Source organism: Poecilia reticulata, chromosome 10 (assembly GCF_904066995.2).
Source record: "Poecilia reticulata chromosome 10, P_reticulata-male-v2, whole genome shotgun sequence".
Taxonomy (NCBI): domain Eukaryota; kingdom Metazoa; phylum Chordata; class Actinopteri; order Cyprinodontiformes; family Poeciliidae; genus Poecilia; species Poecilia reticulata.
In genome coordinates, this window is record NC_088839.1 from 29,988,347 (window position 1) to 30,007,778 (window position 19,432).

General features: G+C 38.2%; 1 protein-coding gene across 7 annotated transcripts in view; it reads left to right on the top strand.

Moving 5' to 3' along the window:
• The window catches only part of LOC103471865 (LIM and calponin homology domains-containing protein 1), a 70,730-nt gene that overhangs the window by 18,197 nt on the left and 33,101 nt on the right, over window positions 1-19,432 (top strand). For all 7 annotated transcript variants that reach the window (XM_081611863.1, XM_081611865.1, XM_081611864.1 and 4 more), the window contains exons 2-4: window positions 6,014-6,084; window positions 10,481-10,550; window positions 16,653-16,759. In XM_081611863.1, the coding sequence (XP_081467989.1) occupies window positions 6,014-6,084; window positions 10,481-10,550; window positions 16,653-16,759 (248 nt within the window). The remainder of the gene's footprint in view (window positions 1-6,013; window positions 6,085-10,480; window positions 10,551-16,652; window positions 16,760-19,432) is intronic.

The window sequence follows — 19,432 nt, forward strand, 5'->3', positions numbered from 1 at the left end:
AGCAGCCTCTTCTGATGAAATGCCAGATGTTTGCTAAGGATGTATGGTATAGGTCTTTAAGTAAAAGCCAGTTCTTGTTTCACAAAGTTAGAAACTCCATTTTAATTTGAATTTACTGCTGGGCTGTTGTTTCTGAATGCCCAAGCTGTTCTTACCCATGGCCTAATAGCTACATAACACCAGTGAGTGAGAAGGAGGACAAATGGCACAGTGAGGTGATGTAGGAGTGTGTGGTAGACATGTTAAGTCTTCAAGGACTACATGTGATAAAAATCACAAGCAATAAAACAAGAGCCTGCTTTTTATGCTCATATAGAACAGTGTTATAACATCGTTTGGATCTACATGCAAAAACTGCAAATTATCTGTAGTTTTATTAAAAAGGCATGAAGTTAAGTTCAGAACCTACTTTTGGAAACGTCTTCCTGGCTCAAAGTGACGTTCCTTTAAACATCAGAGAGTAAAACTGAGTTACGCTTCCATGGGGTCTCTATATTTTCTCCATATATTGGAAATCTATATGTTCCTTTTGAGAGATGGACTGATCTCCAGAGACAGATGTGTGACACCAAAAACACCATAAGAAAACATTTTCCTGCAGCTTGTCGCTGATCACAGACCAGTGGTCACAGAACTCTGGAGGCCAGAATATGCCTGACCATTACTTTATTATTATGTGATGATAATTTTATTGCTGATTATAACTATTTGAATATTTATTTTTACTGCAAACGTCTGCTGACAACTGAACCATAAATACAGCGATGAAATCAGTTTGTCTTGCTGAGTAGGAGAAATTCATGACTAATCGGGGCTTGTGTAAGGTTTCCCACGCCAGCTGACTCTCACAGGATCCACTGTGTGCCTGGGAACATTTGTGCTTTTCTGGTCAAAATGAGACGGTGACAGCAGAAAGATGAATTTGTTTGTGTTTCTTAATACATGAAAGCAAGTTGATGTTTTTGAAGCAGAAATAAATTTACTTTTTATTCTCCAAAATACAGAACAGATTCCAGTGTTGCTGTAAACTTTTTTTTTATGGGATGTAAACTCCTAGATAACAAAACTTTTATTGAGCCTTTCTGTTTTTAATAACCCTAAGAAAATCCTTTCATTTACAGACGTTTTCAAAGTGCACACACTCCTATTAAAATGTGATGTTTTGTGATGCCTGTCAGCATTCAGTCGTGCTACAGTAGCACACCAGCCAAATCTGGTTGAGTTTCGGACTCAACCAGATTTGTACTCTGTGTTATTTTGGAGACCAATCAAAACTATATATGTGGAAATATCACTAAATTGACAGAATATGGTCCAAGTTAACGTCCTTGCTTTCATTGTATTTAAACATGCTGATTCATATCTGATCAATAATGTGACTCATTACTAATTATATATTTTTGTTATTGCTGTTATCTATCCCCAAACCACTCTAAGAAAGTGAGCAGTGGTTGCAGCAGGAGAAGGTATCTGCAAAAACTTCAGTAAGACAATTTGGTTACATAAATCATAAAGAATGCAAAACATCCAGAAGAAGGCTTAGAGCTAGAAGTTACTGTATATCATTATTTTACTAATAATTAGATAATTATTTGTTGTTCTCCACATAACAATAATGGCTGCTGCTTGCCTGGCGTGATTGGCACATTCTAACTTATCCATCAATCCTTTACAAAAGTATTTTATAACTATCCCACGCATATTTTCTTATGTTGCTTTATGTTAAAAATTATGTAATACTTTGTAGCTGGATACCGAATGGTTAATTTAGATCTTTTCTTTTGATGATGACTGTTTTTCTTGCACTTCGTGGTGGTCTTTCAAGATGACAGCTGATATAATCCATTAAAACAGGAGCTCGTTAAGGCAGGTTAGGCCTAAATTCTCTTCTGTCATCAAGTAGGTTTGGATGCATCAGAATTCATTGTCTTCCTGTCATTAGTCTGTCACAGCCCAGTGATAATTCCACTATCTAATGCTGTTGTGATTACATTAGATAAACCTCTCTTGCATGTGATGATCCCTGTATCCCAGTTCACTTTTGTTCACTTTCTCTGGCCTGAGCAGTGAGTCTTTATTTGGACTCAGCGTGTCTCACGGTTTCAGAAGTTCACATGCTGCCTTTAAAGTCATCCATCTTGTATCCCGCCTAAAAGAAAACATGCTGACAAAAATGGCTGTATTGAATGATTAAGTACTTGCTTTATGTGTGGTCCGTTGGGGGTCTATTAATTTTTTGCAAGTCAGTGTGTGTGTGTGTGTGTGTGTGTGTGTGTGTGTGCGTGTGTGTGTGTGTGAACGGTCATCTTCAACAATCTGTGTGCAGAAGAAGCTGGTGATTTTAGTACCAAAATAATTCAGCAGGCATAATCAGAAAATCTCTTTCAACTCGAGAAAAACAAAAATTACAAGTAATTTTGCCTTACAGACACATTTTATGTTTTCTGTAGTGGTTGTAAAAGTTGGTAGGAGACAGTTTTCTCAGGGACAAGAACTAATCTTAACCTGAAATGTACTGTTTTTGCTCACTGATTCCAGTTCTCTTTGAGGTCTGTTCTGCTGACTTCAGACACTTTATTAGGTACAACTTTTCAATTGTTAGTCGATAACCAGTCACAAGACGGCAATACATTTAGGCATCTAGGTAACTTGGTAAAGTATAAACTGAGCATGAGAATGGGAAAGAGAGGAATTTAAGTGACTTAAATCAGAAGTCATTACAAACCGCTGATCAACTGTGATTTCATTCATAGTCGTCTATTAGATTAACTGTATGGCCCAAAAAAGAAAAAGTATGCAGCGAGTGGCAGTTGTAAGGACAAAAAAGTCTGATTCAACCAGATAACCGTTTATTAAAACCAATAACTAGTGGCACACTTTCAGTGTGCTGCTGTAATTTAGTTAAATGTAGTCATGCTAACCTTAAAACTAAACCAAAAATCAAATCTCAAACCATTTTAAGCAAGAAGATCACCTTTATAAAGATGTTACTGGTTAAATCTGTAGACAGCTCAGTCCAGGACCTCGACTCACCAATTTCTCGCTGCCATTCCCTTTTCAGATGGTAGAAATCTGAGGACTCCAATGCTTCCATGAAGGACCCCCACAGGGGTGGCAGTGGTGACAGCTTGAGAAAAGGCCCAGATGACTGATTGTAGGCAGATACCACTCCTGACCTGTGGCTGACCTCATTGGAGGTCTAAGTGTTGACTGGGTCCCATCTAACGCTCCATCACATGGACCACTCATGCAAACCCTCTGATCTGACTTGGTGATGCATCTGAAAATGTAACGTATTTATATTTAGTTCTGTGCCGCAAAATGTTTCGGTTTCTGGTAATGAAAGTTTGTTTCTGGAAATAAAACACTGGATGTCTCTTATCATAAAGCCAGAGACCTGTTTGTGTCTCACCCCGCTGCTCATTTTATCAGCTTTGTGTCCTCTGTTAGCAGGCTGGACTCCCTTGTCTTTGTTTTGTTTCTTAGAACCAGAAGCTTTCACAGCTCCAGCTCTTGCCAAGATGAATTAACAAGATTATTGGCTGTTGGCCAGAGGATGTGTTTACGTGTGTTCTGTGACTTGTGGGTGCTTTGTTGGATTATGCAATGCACTTAACTTGTTGGGTTTTAATGCAGAATGACTGCAAAGCAGGCATGCAGATTCAGAGCAGGGATGGTGCTGGAAACCAGGCTTGTGGGGTTGAGAGCATGTTTCTGTTTATGTTCAACAGCCTTTAGGCTTACAATGTCAGCCTGGCCTCAGGGGCCTTGAAGTAACTAGTGTTTTCATTCCCCATGTCAAGGAATCCCGGCCATTCTGAATAGTGTCTAATTTGGTTTAGGTAGCTGTAAACTTCTGGGTCTCTCAGGTTACTTTTGTCTGTTTTCATTGAATGGTCATCATAATCAAAGGAATGTAGTAATCTGTTTCAGACTGGGAGCGAGTCATGAACTCTGTGGCTATTCAACAGAAAACTCTTTGATATTGTTATATTGATTGAATGCGCTGATTGAATTTTTTCTTGACATCCTTCCAGTAAAGACGATTGGGAATCTCTGTCAGATATGAACCAACTGTAGAGGAGACTCTCCACATAAAAATTCCTTTCAAGTGTCTGTTTTGTGATTTATATTTTATAAAAGATGTTCCGAATCAAAAACCCTCCTAGAGAAACTGGATTTGCCAAAAGCTAAGTTCTGCAAAGATTATTTGTGTTTTCCTAAATCAGCAGAGCTTTCATTTCCTTGCGAATGCCAGAGTGAAAGGAATTGCTGCTTTATAAGAAGGACTTTGGTCTAGACATGAAGGTTTCCCAAAGGGAAGGAAGTGAATAGGTGGAAAACAAAGCCAGGGAGAGTTATGTGATTGTTTGTGAAACAATGTGAGCGACATTCCACTGAAAACGACCAAAGCAACACATTCCTCTTTTTAATTGAATACCCTCTTATGACCCGGCTTCACGTTCAGATCCAGACTTTCCCAGCTCTGGATTTGTACCTCCATTCAGGAATCTGATGTAAAAAAACATTTTTAAATTGTTGCTGGTACCATCACAGATGCCATTGTGTTGCTTTCTATGTTTGATTTTATTTTATAATCAGACAAATATTCCAGCTGTTAGTTCTTTATTACCTCTTTTAGAAAGTAGTCCTGAGGATAATTTTGATTTAAAGGCAGCAATAGCTCATTTTTATACATTTTAAAACTGTTAAAACTGTCGTTATGTCCTGACAGTATAATACATAACCTTACTGGGAGCAGTGTATTTCTGCAGATGGCAGTAGGACCGCATGGAGGAGCCAGAGGAGCTCATTTCTTTCAGATTGTCTCGTATCATCCTGTCAGGAACGAATAACATAATTTTTTTGTATTAAAATTTTAGTCATATTTTATGTTTGGGTACATTGGTGTTCATTTAGAATCAGTCTACAGTCATTATCACACTATTTTTTTAGATACTGGATACACTCGTATCCCAAACTGGAACAACTGAGCTACAGCCTAATTATTTTTCTTCTTAACCCAAATAAAATACTTCAGACATTTTCTCTGTTTCAGGAGTGGCTTAACACAAGGACAAATAAACACCAAATATGGCGTCTGTTATAGATTCAGGGCCTACCTTTGGCCCTACTCGGTGTCACGCAGCCGTCTGTTTCGTTTGTGGCCCCTCCTGAATCCACGGAGACCCAAAAGCCTGATAAAAGCACTCGACCATATACTCTACAAGTCTGCACTCTTCCCACAGCTGTGTAAATAAATGTAATAGAAGCACTCAGGAAATTTAATCTTGTAATTGTTTTGGCTTCCTTAGCAGCAAACCGAAAGGGGTCTCTTCTTTTCATGCAGAATAAATGGATCTTAAGTGAGACTGGCCATGGAAGTCATTCGACAGCACATTCTTTGGAGCATGCCCCATCTTTTCATTATGTTGTTTACTTTTCCTCTAAAGATGCTTGAGTTCATGTTCATGTTAGATGTAAGAACCATTCATGAAACGTTCAATCACACCAGAGAAGCGTTTCATGTTCTGGAGGGGGAGAAAGACTCCAACAGTTTACTGAAGAAAAGCAGTTTGCTAAAAGACTTTCTTCAACAAATAAACATGTGTTTTGCACATAGTCATGCCTCATGATCAGTTGTCAGAAAACGCTCATAGACTGACTTCGTCTCGGATGGTCTGAGCCTCTATTAACCGACAAATCCTCTGTCACAACACATTAGCCCGCCGCAGCCATTTGGTCAGGATGATGCAGCTTATGTCAAGCTTGTTAGTGTTTAGCGCTGTTACACTGGAGGGGGACGTGACATACAACTCTTGTGTTTGTGCTCATGTCTCAGCCATTCTCAGATTTTCTGGTAGGGATGAAGATGTGAGGAGAAAAGTTGCAGCTCTTGTTTTGTTTATTTCTGACAGGCCATGTGTCTAGTGTTCACACCGTGAACCTGGAATGATCTGCAGCCCTTTTGGTGTTATAATTGAGTGACTCACCACTGTTGTTCAATCTGTAGGCTGCGACTGGACGGTGCTTTGGTGACAAGGATTTCCGAGGAGGTTTGGAGAACGGGATTCTGCTGTGCGAGTAAGTTTTTCCTGCATTTGTTTAGCTCTGTATCTAAATATGATAATTATGACCATTTCTTTTTGTCTTTTTTCTATCGTCAACATAAGTCGGTGAGAAACATCTAGTTTAATTGTTAGCCGTTTGTGGACCCCACCTTATCAATATATATTTTTAAATGTCTGCTATATTTTGTTTTCTCATCATTTTGTAAAAATATGCATCCAGTTTTTTAAAAAATTAGGCTAAATTGACTTTGAGTGGAGCTGTACAGTGTCACAGATGTTGCCACTGTTTCCTTCCAGCAAGAAAGTCCTGAGTTTGAATCAGGCTGGGGTCTTCTCCCTGTACATGCCTGAGTCCACTCTGGGTACTCGGGCTTCCCCACACAGTTCAAAAACATGACTGTTAGTTTAGTTACTACGAATTACTTTGCAGAATTGCAGGAGGAGCTTAATTAACTTTCAAACATAACTGACAATGGGGAAAACAGTAACACTAATGCATGACTCTTCACTGCCCATTGACATCAAGTCACTGTAACTACCTTCACACAACTTTTTATTGATTTGACTCAGTGATTATTGAGCTTATAATGGGTTTTGTTTGTTTATTTATTTTTATTGTGGTTCCAATTATTCATGGTTCTTACAAAATACACAGAAATGGTTGTAGGGTTCTAAAAGAAGATGTAGGTTGTTTCCGGTTGGTTGTATCGAAGTACAGATTGAAAATCAGTCACATGAAAATGTTTGCTCTTCAATAGCGAACTCTTCAATGGCAAACGTCTCTGTTTTTGTGGTGCTAAAGGTCGGCCCCAGCCTGCTGTTTTTTTTCTCACTAGTTCACAGAGAAGTAACCAGAGGTTTTAGAGTTTAAGACACCAGTACACAGTTATCTGGATGCTGCAGCTCAAGGACCCTCAAGGTTCACTTCCTCCTGGAGATTTACCAAAACAGCTAAGTTTGAAAGTTATGACTGAACTCATTTCAGTTCTTATTTTACAATAGTTCCCAACTACACGTCTGTCAGCAACACTGGTTCACCATGGAAAGAACATTAAGCTATGTTGTTTTATAAATGTTGCAAAAATGAAAAAATTTCCATATTGCTTTTAAAAATGTTAAACAGTGCAATAATGTTATACTCCACATTTGCTTGATGTATTGTTTGGGTGGCAGTTTTGAATGTTTGAACTGTTGGTTATCGGTGTGTATTGATAAAGTAATTTTATGTTAAGGTGAATAAACACTGCTATGATTTCGAAATGCTTTTTGTAGATGCTAATACTTTATGTAGTCCGGGATCTGCCAGCATTGGTTTATTTATGTATTTTTTAAACGCAGGTAGATACAGTATCAAAGGCTTTTCATGAGGCACATTTTTATCCCATCCATCCATCCATTTCCTTACACCCTTGTCCCTCAGTGGGGTCGGGAGGTGCTGGTGCCTCTCCAGCTAGCATACCGGGCGAGAGGCGGGGTCACCCTGGACAGGTTGCCAGTCTGTTGCAGGGCAACACAGAGACACACAACCATGCACACACACACTCACACCTAGGGGCAATTTGGAGAGGCCAATTAACCTGACAGTCATGTTTTTGGACTGTGGGAGGAAACCGGAGTACCCGGAGAAAACCCACGCATGCACAGGGAGAACATGCAAACTCCATGCAGAAAGACCCGGGGCCGGGAATCGAACCCAGAACCTCTACCAACTGCGCCACTGTGCAGCCCCTACATTTTTATCCCAAACAATCTTTTTAGGAGTAGAGATATTGTTGTAATTATTATCAGCCAGCTTTCTTATCTACACACCTACACAGCATTCATAGAGTACAGAAACATCCTCCTTCTGCTGTTACTTCAAAGTTATTTTTAGAAATGAACAAACCAGCACAAAATCTGTAACTGGAGTAAGAACACGTTTTGGGCTAAGAATGAGAAGTAAATTACAGTTCCTATAAGAAGTATTCACCCCATGGATGTTTTACACTCTTATTGCTTTTCAAATACATCTGTAAAGAGATTTGACCTACTTGATCAAGTTTTCTGTACTAAAATACCCCTTTAATGTCAAAGTAAAACTGATTTCAAGAAAATAGCTACAATTAAATGAAAATATTAATAATAAATGGTTGCATATTGATGCCCTTTTAAAGTCACTGACATAATTCAGCAGAGGTTCAGGCAATTTGTGGAATGGAGGTCAGCTGAGTGCAGTGATTATAGCATAAAGACACCAGAATCTGGAATGGCCCAGGTTTTATGTTTAGTACTTTTACTTGTCATTTTGATATTAAAAGTTTTTTTTTATTTTATTTTTAGGTTAAGCCCCCTCCACCTCCCCTCCTTCCCCCCTGTATTTTATTGTTTTTGATTGATTTGTAAAAGAAATTAAAAGGGGAAAACATCCAGAGGATGCTATACAGGCACTGTATGTTACTGTTTCTCATATTGACTGCTGGAATGCGGTCGGCATCACAGGTCCGCTGATACCTAATACTGTGTAACCAGGAGAGGGGGCTTTCCCTTCACAAGGAAGGGTCATTACAGTGCTTCCTCTGATGAAAACAGACACAAAAGTTGAAATATAAGACGAGGAGGGAGAGCCGGAACTGTAAAGCTGTTTCTTCATGGATGTTAGGAATGTACTGTAGTTTGCCCCAGAGAAAAGATTGCTTCTTGTGTGATGAGAGATTGCAAAAAAAAAAATATTACCTTCTGCATTTACGTAAGTCACTGTGGTACAAAATATTTCTATCCACCATTGCACTTCCTACCACAGTGCAAAAGTTTGACTGTTGGGTCTAAATCCCCCCTTAGGTATGAATCTGTGTGTGCAAGGTTGTTTGTCCTGTGTGTGTTTGTGTTGCCCTGTGCTGGACTGGTGACCTGTCCAGGGTGTAGCCCAGGGGTGGGCAATCCTGGTCCTCGAGGGCCGGTGTCCCTGGTAGAACACCTGGATCCAATAGCTGAATCACCTCCTCAGTGCGGTCAAGTTCTCCAGAGTCCTGCTAACGACCTCGTTATTTGACTCAAGTGTGTTGAAGTAGAGACGCATCTAAAAGTTGCAGGAGTTCGGCCCTCGGAGCCTGGAGTTGCCCACCTCTGGTGTAGCCCGTCTCTCGCCCGATCACAGCTGGATATTGATCAGGAAAACTGTAAGTTTTAGCAGGTATAGAACATGGAGGGATGGATGATGGACATAAACAAGTTGGTGTGTAATCACAGATTGAAAAGGAAATGAAACTGGATTTTGACATTGTCACAAGTGCAAACCTACTTAGACAGAACTGTTTAGCTACGATTTTTAAACATGGAGCCAGAGTTGTTATGGAATACTTCAGATTAATGTATGCTTGTCTTAGAATGGCACAGTCAAAGCTAACCCTAAAATCTCACACTTGAGAAGTGAGCTATTTGACAAAGATTTGGTGAAAATGTTAATTTCTGAGATGTTCAAACCTAAACCTGTCAGATGTACCTGAAAAGACTGAAGCTGTGACTGGAGTGAAAGGTGGTTCACAAAGTCTTGTCACAGGAAATGGCATGTGCGCTCCACACCTTCCAGATTTGTGTTTGTAAAATATTCTAAAATCCATATATATTTTTCCTTCTACTTCATAACTATTCTTCACTGTATGTTGGTCTTTTACATAAAATTCTGCTAAAAATTTACAGGAAAAAGTTAAGCAAAGTGAATATTTTTGCAAAGCATTATAACTGCACATGTACATTTTGTTCTGCTATCTGACATTTGTTCTGTTGCAAAAGCTCAAGAAAACCCAACAGTCTTGTTATAATGGAACATTGGACACATTGGGTTTAAAGCAGCATCATCTATCTTGATATATGCCAGTATTTGTAATTATCAAGCACCCTTGAATAGATTTAATTAACAAATTGCAAAGTCTAGTATTCCTTTTTTATCTGGTAACTATCTGCAGCCTGAGCTCCTTTATGGAAGAAAATAACCGTATTTCCTCAAAACACTTCTGTCTCAGTTGTGTCTGATTCTGAACATGTTGGAGTTTGACATTATTTTGTGCCCTGGTAACCAAAGGGAATGAACGATATGTTCCCACTTAGGAACATCTGTACCTTTTTAAAACATATGGCAGTCAGAGTTCAAATTTTACAACAGTTTTATGAGTTTGACCTTCTTAATCCACTAAGTTCAAAGGTTAAAAGGAGAAGCGCAGACCCAGTTATCTGATTTAGGGCCTTTATCTTTATCAATCTTCAAGAAGGCACTATGAGGCCTTGAGGTTGTTTGCACAGATTCTTTGTTCTCAACATTTGAGCTTTTAATCACAACTTGCTATCAGCTCCTGTTTCAAGTTGGGATTCTGCTTTTCTCTAAACTCACTTGAAGATCCTCATTGATTACTTTGTATTTTTGTTCTTTTCATGAGGTTACTGAGCTCCATTAGACCTGGCTTGGTAAAGAAAATTAACCGACTGCCAACACCAATAGCTGGCCTGGTAAGTTCTTCTCTTTTATATTCAAATTTACAGCCTGTCGGCATGAATTTAGAACAACCTCTGGGCATGCCTGCATGTTTTCCCATACTTCTGGTAGCTATTTGTCATTTTTATAATGTAAGCCCTCCATTTCTGCTTCTGTTTCTTTAATATAATCTCCAATAGTCGGTTGTCTAAACGTCATCATATTATATCATATCAAGAAAGTGCAAAATATATTTTGTGACTGGGTAAAATGGTGAGATTTTAGGATTTGTATGGCTGTTTGGTACAGTGGATTGAATAAAAGTCAACACACTCCTGCCAAAATGTGAGGTTTTTGTAGTGTACAAAACTGAGACCAAAATTAATAATTTCAAAATGTGTTTTCTACTTGAGTGTCACACATATTTTGTATTATTCAACTGTAAATGCATGTGTGCATTTACACTGTAAATGCGTGGTCATGCAACCAAGTCATAGCAGCTATAACTTGGTTGAATGAGTTGAAAACCCTTTAATACTTTTTTTAAACGAATTTCATTTATTTTCAGCTTCCAATTTTTTCAGAAAATGCTGTACCTGCCAAGAGTTGGGCATAATCTGATTAATCATAAATAAAATTGTTTTAATTTTCAACCTTTTATGTGAATCCATCATTAATATTTTCATTACATTTGAAAACGTACTAAAATTCTCAGCATTAGAGATGCAAGAGCTGCACAATATGTCACAAATTTAAAAAAAAGTCTGTAAACAATGATGTATACCATTACATCATGCAAATAGACATCAGTATTTTTCAAGAGAAACTAATTCAAACCATCACACAATATACTGACGACCTCTAGGTAACATGCAAACATAGTTCTAAGCTCTTTGTGTCGTTTCATGCTGCATCATGAAGGGCTGAGGTTGAAAAATGATGCATTTTTGAAGCATTGCAAAGTAAATCACTGGCTTCAAAAGGAGTTGCATCTTAAGCTACCAGGAGTGCAGTAAGCTTTAAATGACAAATTCCTGCAGGTGAATGATGTCAGGCTCTGTCTGATGATACATCCAGTCATGCATGACAGCAAATCCTCATTCAGAAAGTTCTTCACTAAATCAGATCATCAATAAACATCCTGTCTGCTAACAACCTGGATCAATACATCAGTTTGTAAAAAGCTCTATCTCCCAGTTTTACTGTCTTTATTTAACCAGAATACCTCTTTCATTCTAGATCTGAGAGAATTTTCTTTTTTCAGAAATATGAATATTACATGTTGTTGTCTGTGGTTGCTCTGGTTTCTCTGAGGAATTCTCAGTTTGAGTCTTTCTTTGAATGAGAGCTTGTGAATTGAAGTACATCTCAACCCTGATAGTTTTCAGCTGAGTCTAGTCAAATACAGTAGAGTTCTTTCATTACGACCTATGACCTTGATTTGAATGAAGCAGCCATTCAAGACCGGCGCTCACATATAAACAGGGACTAAGAAAGTTGATAGCATGGGAGCTCAACTCACTTTATTCACTTTTAAATTCCTGCCTTTACTTTTAAAGAGATACCAAGGGTTGCTTTCAAGAAAATTGTAAGAGTTAGTTTTTACTAATCTGACCTCTAAGCACAGTTCAGAATGGAGGATCTCATATCTAGCTTTAATTTCTTACACTCAATCAAAAGACTCCAAAACATGATTTTAAACCATGGTAATCATGATTGTCTTCAGAATCAAGTGAAAAATTAATTATTTCTTTTCCATGTAACATTTTTACTCTTTCAAATCAACATGGATGAAATTTGGACCACAACTCTTTACATTATTGCATTGGTAAAAACAGATTTCTTCAGGTTGTGCCTCAGTATTTTAGTCAGGCTGAGGCCTGGAGTTTGATTGAACCTTTGCAACACCTTGGTTCTTTCTTTTTTCAGCCCTTTTAATTTGCTAGAGCGTTTAAGTTCCTTTCATACAGATGGTGCAATTGTTCCAAGATGTAGCAATCAGATAGATCTTGCACTTTATCCTATAAGACACGTATATATGGAGGAGTTTTACTTTCTACTCAATGACTGCAACGGGGCCTTGTCCTTTGGCTGCAAACCTCAAGTATGCTTCTAGGTGTTACTATAAAGCATTTTTATTTTTTAGTTCTATTCTTTTCTTTTAGGAAGATGAGGCTTCTCCTTCTTTCAATCGGGCCATACTTGTTCAGTGTTTCTTTTTTCTTATTATCCCGTCATAAAATTTTACAGTTAGCATGCTAACTCCGGCCTTTAGAGTTTACCATGTAGGTACTTGATATGGAGGGTTCCCACTTTGACATCAAGGTGAATTTGCTGGGCAAATGCAGATCAATAAACTGTAGCAAAATCTTGCAATATTGTTTTAATTCGGGCTGCACAGTGGCGCAGCTGGTAGATATGTTGCCTTGCAACAAGAAGATTCTGGGTTCGATTCCTGGCCCCGGTCTTTCTGCATGGAGTTTGCATGTTCTCCCTGTGCATGCATGGGTTTTCTCCGGGTACTCTGGTTTCCTCCGACAGTCCAAAAACATGACTGTCAGATTAATTGCCCTCTCCAAATTGTCCCTAGGTGTGAGTGTGTGTGTGCATGGTTGTGTGTCTCTGTGTTGCCCTGCGACAGACTGGCGACCTGTCCAGGGTGACCCCGCCTCTCGCCCGGAACGATAGCTGGAGATAGGCACCAGCAACCCTCCCGACCCCACTGAGGGACAAGGGTGAAAGAAAATGGATGGATGGATTGTTTTAATTCTTCCAAACACTAATTTTCAATATGATTTTCAATATAATGGAGTAAGAAATGAAATATTTTTAATGAAATTAGATAAAAACCGTCTAAGTTGCTGCCAGTGAGTCTTTTCTGGATTTTCACATGCAGTACTTTATGATGCACTCTATCTTAAAGTCAGAAATTACTAAAGTTAGAAAAAAAGAACAATCACTTATCAGTACAGGAAATTTGGGTGTAGGTGTGTTTTGCTTTGCAAGACAATCCTTTATATTATTTTCATAGTGGGTGGGATTCTGCCTACCCAAGGAAGTGCAACACAGTTTGAATTAATCAAGATTACTGAGTCTTAAATAACATTTAAAGTTATTCTATCATTGTATTTTGTTAAATGCATCTTTTTTAAATATAATGTATCTGAACCACAAATCACTGAAGCACAAAACAACATTACAAAGAAAACATCCAATCATTTACAGTAGTTGACTACACAATTACAAGACCAGAAAAACAGGAATTAACCAAATTGGCCCAAAGGGACAATAAAAATCTACTGGAAAGACATGTTTACATAAGTAATTTGATATAAAAAGTAATGTTAAAAGAACTTTACACCTTCAGGGGCTTTTTATGTCTGAACAATGGGTCCCTTTATTCTCTCTGAGTTTCATAATTCTGTTGCTTTTGCACACTTTTCTCCTTTGTCTTGGCTGTGATTATAGAGGTGAGAAACGCATAAACAAGGAGTTTGCTGTTATCTGCCCCATCGTATTAAAACACAGCCCTTCCTCTTCCTGTTTGGAGACTAATGGGAAAATGAGTCTCTGTGGGGTTTAGACAGTTTTGTAATTAGAACAACCGCCTCATGGCTTTGGCAGTTTGACCTCTGTGACCGCAGTGGCCGTTTCCAGCCTACTATGAATTCTCTTGTGTTTTTCAGTGTAAATAGACATTTCAGTGAGGGATCCCTTTCCAAGATAACGAGCAGTAATTCTCATTTTCAAAAAGCATTAGTTGCCAGTTATGTAGATCATTTAAAGCTGCTATTTTAACAATAATGATACAAATGACAAGATCAGTTTTAAATTGCAACTAATTAGATTTTTATCTAATTAGTTAGATAAAAATCGCGACCCGACCCCGGATAAGCGGAAGAAAATGGATGGATGGATGGATGGATGGATGGATGGATAGATTTTTATTAAAAATGTGTGCTTCTTGGGGCGCAGTGGGTAGAGCCATGTACACAGGCCTCCTATCAATCTACTGTGAAATAAAGCCAAAAATACCTATAAAAAATGTACGCTCCTTTAGTATCTTGAGATTATCTGATTTTCAGAGTGTGCTGCATCAAGATGAAGTTTTAAAATGTTTGACGTGTTTTAAACAATGCTTTTTTTTCAAACAAGCACTATTGGGATTGAGCATTGGATGCCTTGCTTTATTTTATGTTTTGTTTTGGAACATTTTCCTTTGTTTTTTTGCTTTTTAAATCATATTTGATGCTTTAATTACATTGGTTTGTTATCTTTTGAGAGACGTCCGTCTCATTGCCTGTCAGAAACAAACTTCTTGGTTCATCTGAAATTATTTTGCTCTCTGCCAGGCCTATAAATAATGATCTTAAATTATGTAGTGTGTCATTTTGCTATACAGGAAGTCTGATTTGGTTTCCATAATGTTACCATATTGTTTGAGTTTTGCTGACTTTTCTTAAGGTTATTAAAAAAATTTTTTGACTGAAGTAACCAAAACTTTGTTTTGACCTTTGACATTACAGTCTTTCTACAAACATATGCAGCCGTCACTCATCTGTGTGGGTAGACGCCCAGTTTCCTGCCTCCTGTCTTACAGAACACCCAGCTCACATAGGGCCCCATCATTTGTTGCAGTTTGGTGCTTTGTCACTTGATACTGTCTAATTTTGTTATTTCTACACCCAGTGACCCCTGATGTGCAGATCAGAGGTCATTGTTGATCTTACTTTCTGGCAGAGAATTTGTTAGTCATGTAAAAAACTCAAACTGCTTATTGAAAGTGGAATAAACTGAAGATTTCTGTCAATATGTTGAAAAAATAACTCGCAAAGGGATATTTCCATAATGATTTAATGGATTTATTTATTTTGGTTACATTTGTCTTTCGTGCAAGGTAAGGAAAAGTTTAACAGCCTTATTCAACCAGTTGATTGACAGTGTGTGGCAATAGGTGGGGGAAGGGCACATGCACAACTCTGCATGCAGCAGGAGAAAACTGGTTACTCCAACATTTCTGTGGCATCTGATTAAAAGGACTTGAAACCGACGGAGCAGGATGATGGATGTGCTGATACTCTAAAAAAAAAAACATAATTTTGTATGCGGTACAGTTGATCCCAACGTTGCTGTGCCCTTTCTGAAGTTACACTGGTTGAAGAAACTGCTGAGTCTTTTTGTGGAGAGATATGTGTGTGTATCAATCTGTGGGTGGGGTCCCCCCACCAGGAGAGCACAGATGGCCCCATCCCAAAAACACAGGAAGCTGCAGGGTGGGTTTGGAGGCAATGTTTTGCTCCAAGTGCAAAAGGACCGTGAGAACAAGTGTTATCCATGCTGTGCTTATGTTTGCAGCCATGCAAGTGTAGAAAACTAAAACAAATATCATTTTGCTGCAAATCCAAAAGGGTGCACTTATATCCACTTTTCATATATAACATGAATAACCTCATGTTATATATGAATATGATCATATAAGAGGGAAATGGGGCTTAGGACAACCGAGGTGAAGAGGAAATGGTGACACCCTGAGAGGGAAACGGAGGGAAGGGGTTTAGTTGTAGCTCTCTGAAAGAAATGCAAAGAGAGAGTTGGCGAGAGAGAGGGGGAGAACCTGGGAACATGAGAGAAATTGACTCAGGTTGCATCCAACAAAGACATTGTCAGAGCGTACACAGGGGAAGAGCGAAGGACTGCAGCGATCGGGGCAGAGTGAAATCTAAGCAATGGAGGAAAGGAATGACCAATGAGAAAGGGGGGCCTGATGACAGATTATAAGGATCAAAATATTTTTCTCAAATCTGAAGCTGAAGAGTGAAAGTTGGTGGAATCTAAGCAAGATGTTCAAAACTTGGAATATAACCTTTCATTCAACAGGTATTCAGATTTTCATTCTAACCAGAGACGTTTGGCTTAAAGATGCAGAAAACTTCAGATTTTTAACATAACGTTGATGTGAAACTAAACTCAAAAAGCTTTTTCATGTATTTATGCACAGGTAATACTAATAATGACCCGATCACAGTCATGAGCTACTCTTGAATATTGCAGTTTATTGTTATTACTAAGACAGACTATTTTGGTCAGTTATTGCATCCTTTTATTTTTGACCTGCCGTTTGTTTCTTTTCTGCACAGGACAACCTGAGTGTTTTTCTTCGAGGCTGTGAGGAGTTGGGACTTAAAGGCTCGCAGCTGTTTGACCCAGGAGACCTGCAGGACACAGCCACACGTCCTGCTGCCAAGTAAGACTCAAAGCTTCACTGTTTTCTTTCCTACGGTCCTACAATTTCTGTTCCAGAGCCAGTCATGCCAGATTAAATTAGAAATTAGCAGAGGGACATTTAGTTTGTCCTTCTTTTTTACAAAGAGATACTTTAATTGTGTAAGCAGTCATTAAGGAATATACATGATGAGCAATGTATTGAATCTCTGGTAATTATGTGGAAAATATTTTATATTAAATGAATCTTATGTAGCAGTCACAAAGTCATATATTTAGTAGGAGGAAAATACAATTTTGAGAAATAATTGTCTTTAACGAATGCACTTCTAAATGTAATGTTACTTTCAGTTTACAGGAAATGTATCTATCAAAAGAATTGTATGCCGGTCGTCTTTACTTTTTATAACTTGATCAAAGTTTCTTGGCACTTCTGATTAGCAATCTTTGATCTTTTTGTTTAAGAATAGGTAAGCGCATCAAATATCTCCAAAGCTTATTGTTTGATTAATCAGGACTGGTCTCCAGAACAGGTTTTATATGCTACCTTCATGACAAAAGGTTATTTGGGGAATAAGACAGAAATTTACTGTCCAAAACACATGAAGATGTAAAATTTGATTGCCATTTGGAATTTACCTGAAACTACGTGCTTTGGTCAAATTAGACTACGATTGAGCTGTTCAGCAACAATATTTGTTTCACATCAAATCATATGTGCAACAATGGATAAATATATGGACAAGAATCTGTGATGCTGTGAGGGTGTTTGTCTTTCAAAGGCCTGGGAGCCATGGTAATATGCAAGGCGTCATGGATCTCTGCAGTACCGGAAGATTTTAAATAAACATCTGGTGGCCTCAGCCAGGAAACTCCGAATGAGGCATCACTGGATCTTTCAGCAGCATAAGGATCAAAACAGATAGTCAGTTCAACAATAAGTGTTGTGCAAAGCTTAAACTGCAGAGATTCTTCCATCAGTGATTTTCATTACATAATTATTTTTTTGTACAACAATTAATTATTGTATTTAATATAATAGCAATTAAAAGATGTTTTGCCTTTAAAACTTTTGACTTTTAAATGCAAAAAACAATTTCATCTTAAATTTGTACACGTTTTTACCAGGGATGCCAACAAATGTGTCTGTGTCTGTAACAGGAAATGAGTTGAGATCATAGAATGAATGTTTGGATATGTCCTAATTGGCCGAACCTTTGATCTTTACCTCAAATGTCCTCTGATTCTGAGATGCGTGGTTTCTCTTCCATGCTTTCAGGTTATGTTTGAAAATTTTTACTGAATCTCCAGAGGACTGTATAAACTCTGGGGTCAAATATTGACTGCAATTTTAAACTTCTGTCTCTAATCTAGCAAAAATAAATAAAAAATGATGATGCATATGCACAGTAGTTGCCTTTGAACAAATGGAAATAAAATTTCCACCTGGAATTTCTTTCTATAAACCACTGGAAATAGCACAGGGTTGCTGGAACAATGGGTAAGCTTTGCATACCCATGTTGAGTGCCTTTCAGCTGCAGCTAACAAGAAACTACCATATCTCGTCTTACGATCAACATTTTTAAGCACATTTTGAAGCATCGCATTAGGAAACGCTGATGAAATAGCAAAATTCAAAATGACTTCCTCAATGTTGCAAAAAATATTAATACGCTTACATGTAGTGGTTTTTTGTCTCTCCATAGAAGAGTTAATGCGCTGAAGGTAAGATGGAAGTGCTCTATCATACTTTCTCATCCACTATTGAATAAACACTCAGAAATTGCTCAAAGTCTAAACCTGCAGCTGGGAACAGTGGCCTTTCTCAGATTTGTGAGATGTGTGATCCATGCTTGTTTGCAACCTCTTTATCTTGTTTGTTACAGCCAAACGTATGATCAACATCTAATGAAATGATGCTTTGCGGTGCCTGGTTGATTCTCTCCAAACCAGTAATTCCTATTTTCTTCTTTGTGTCATTTTAAAAGTTTGTGTGTTCTAAAACTCACACAAACTGGCATTTATCAGACAGGGTTGCTTCTCACAGAGGCAAACTTTATAACCACAAACTGTGGAATTATTTATGAGGAAAAATTCAATAATTCAGTTTTATCTTGAATTATTTTTGGAAAAACAACTAGAACTTTCTGACTTTGGATCTCTGCTGACTGTATTTTGTGCTCACGCTCACTTGACTGCAGCAAAATCTGATTTTCCAATATGGCAGTAAGCAGCCGCAGCTGGTCAAATTGAAAATGAGCCAGTTCAGGTCATAAGCTGAGAAATCAATACGTCATAGATACAGGAATAGTTGCTGTTGTTGCTGTTAAATGTGGAATGAGTTATCTTTTTTATTCAGCTTTATACAGACTGAAGGCCACGGAGCACTTCAGCTATATGTCAACAGAAAGCTTTTGTCAAACACTGATTGTGCTTTTCTTTCCCCGTCTGTCAGTCAGCCTGCATTAGACAATCATGCAGTTCACAGCAACATAAATTAGTAAATGACAGTGAAAGGAAGTTTGGACAAGCCTGTCGATGCAGAAACAATGGCATGTCTGTTTGGCACAACTGGTCTCTGTCAACGTACAACAAAAGGCTTTGCATCACTCACTCAGCCATGACTCCTGCTTTGTTGCTTGGTAACAAAACCAAGTACATGTTATGGTTTACACATGCAGTGTAAGTGTTTGT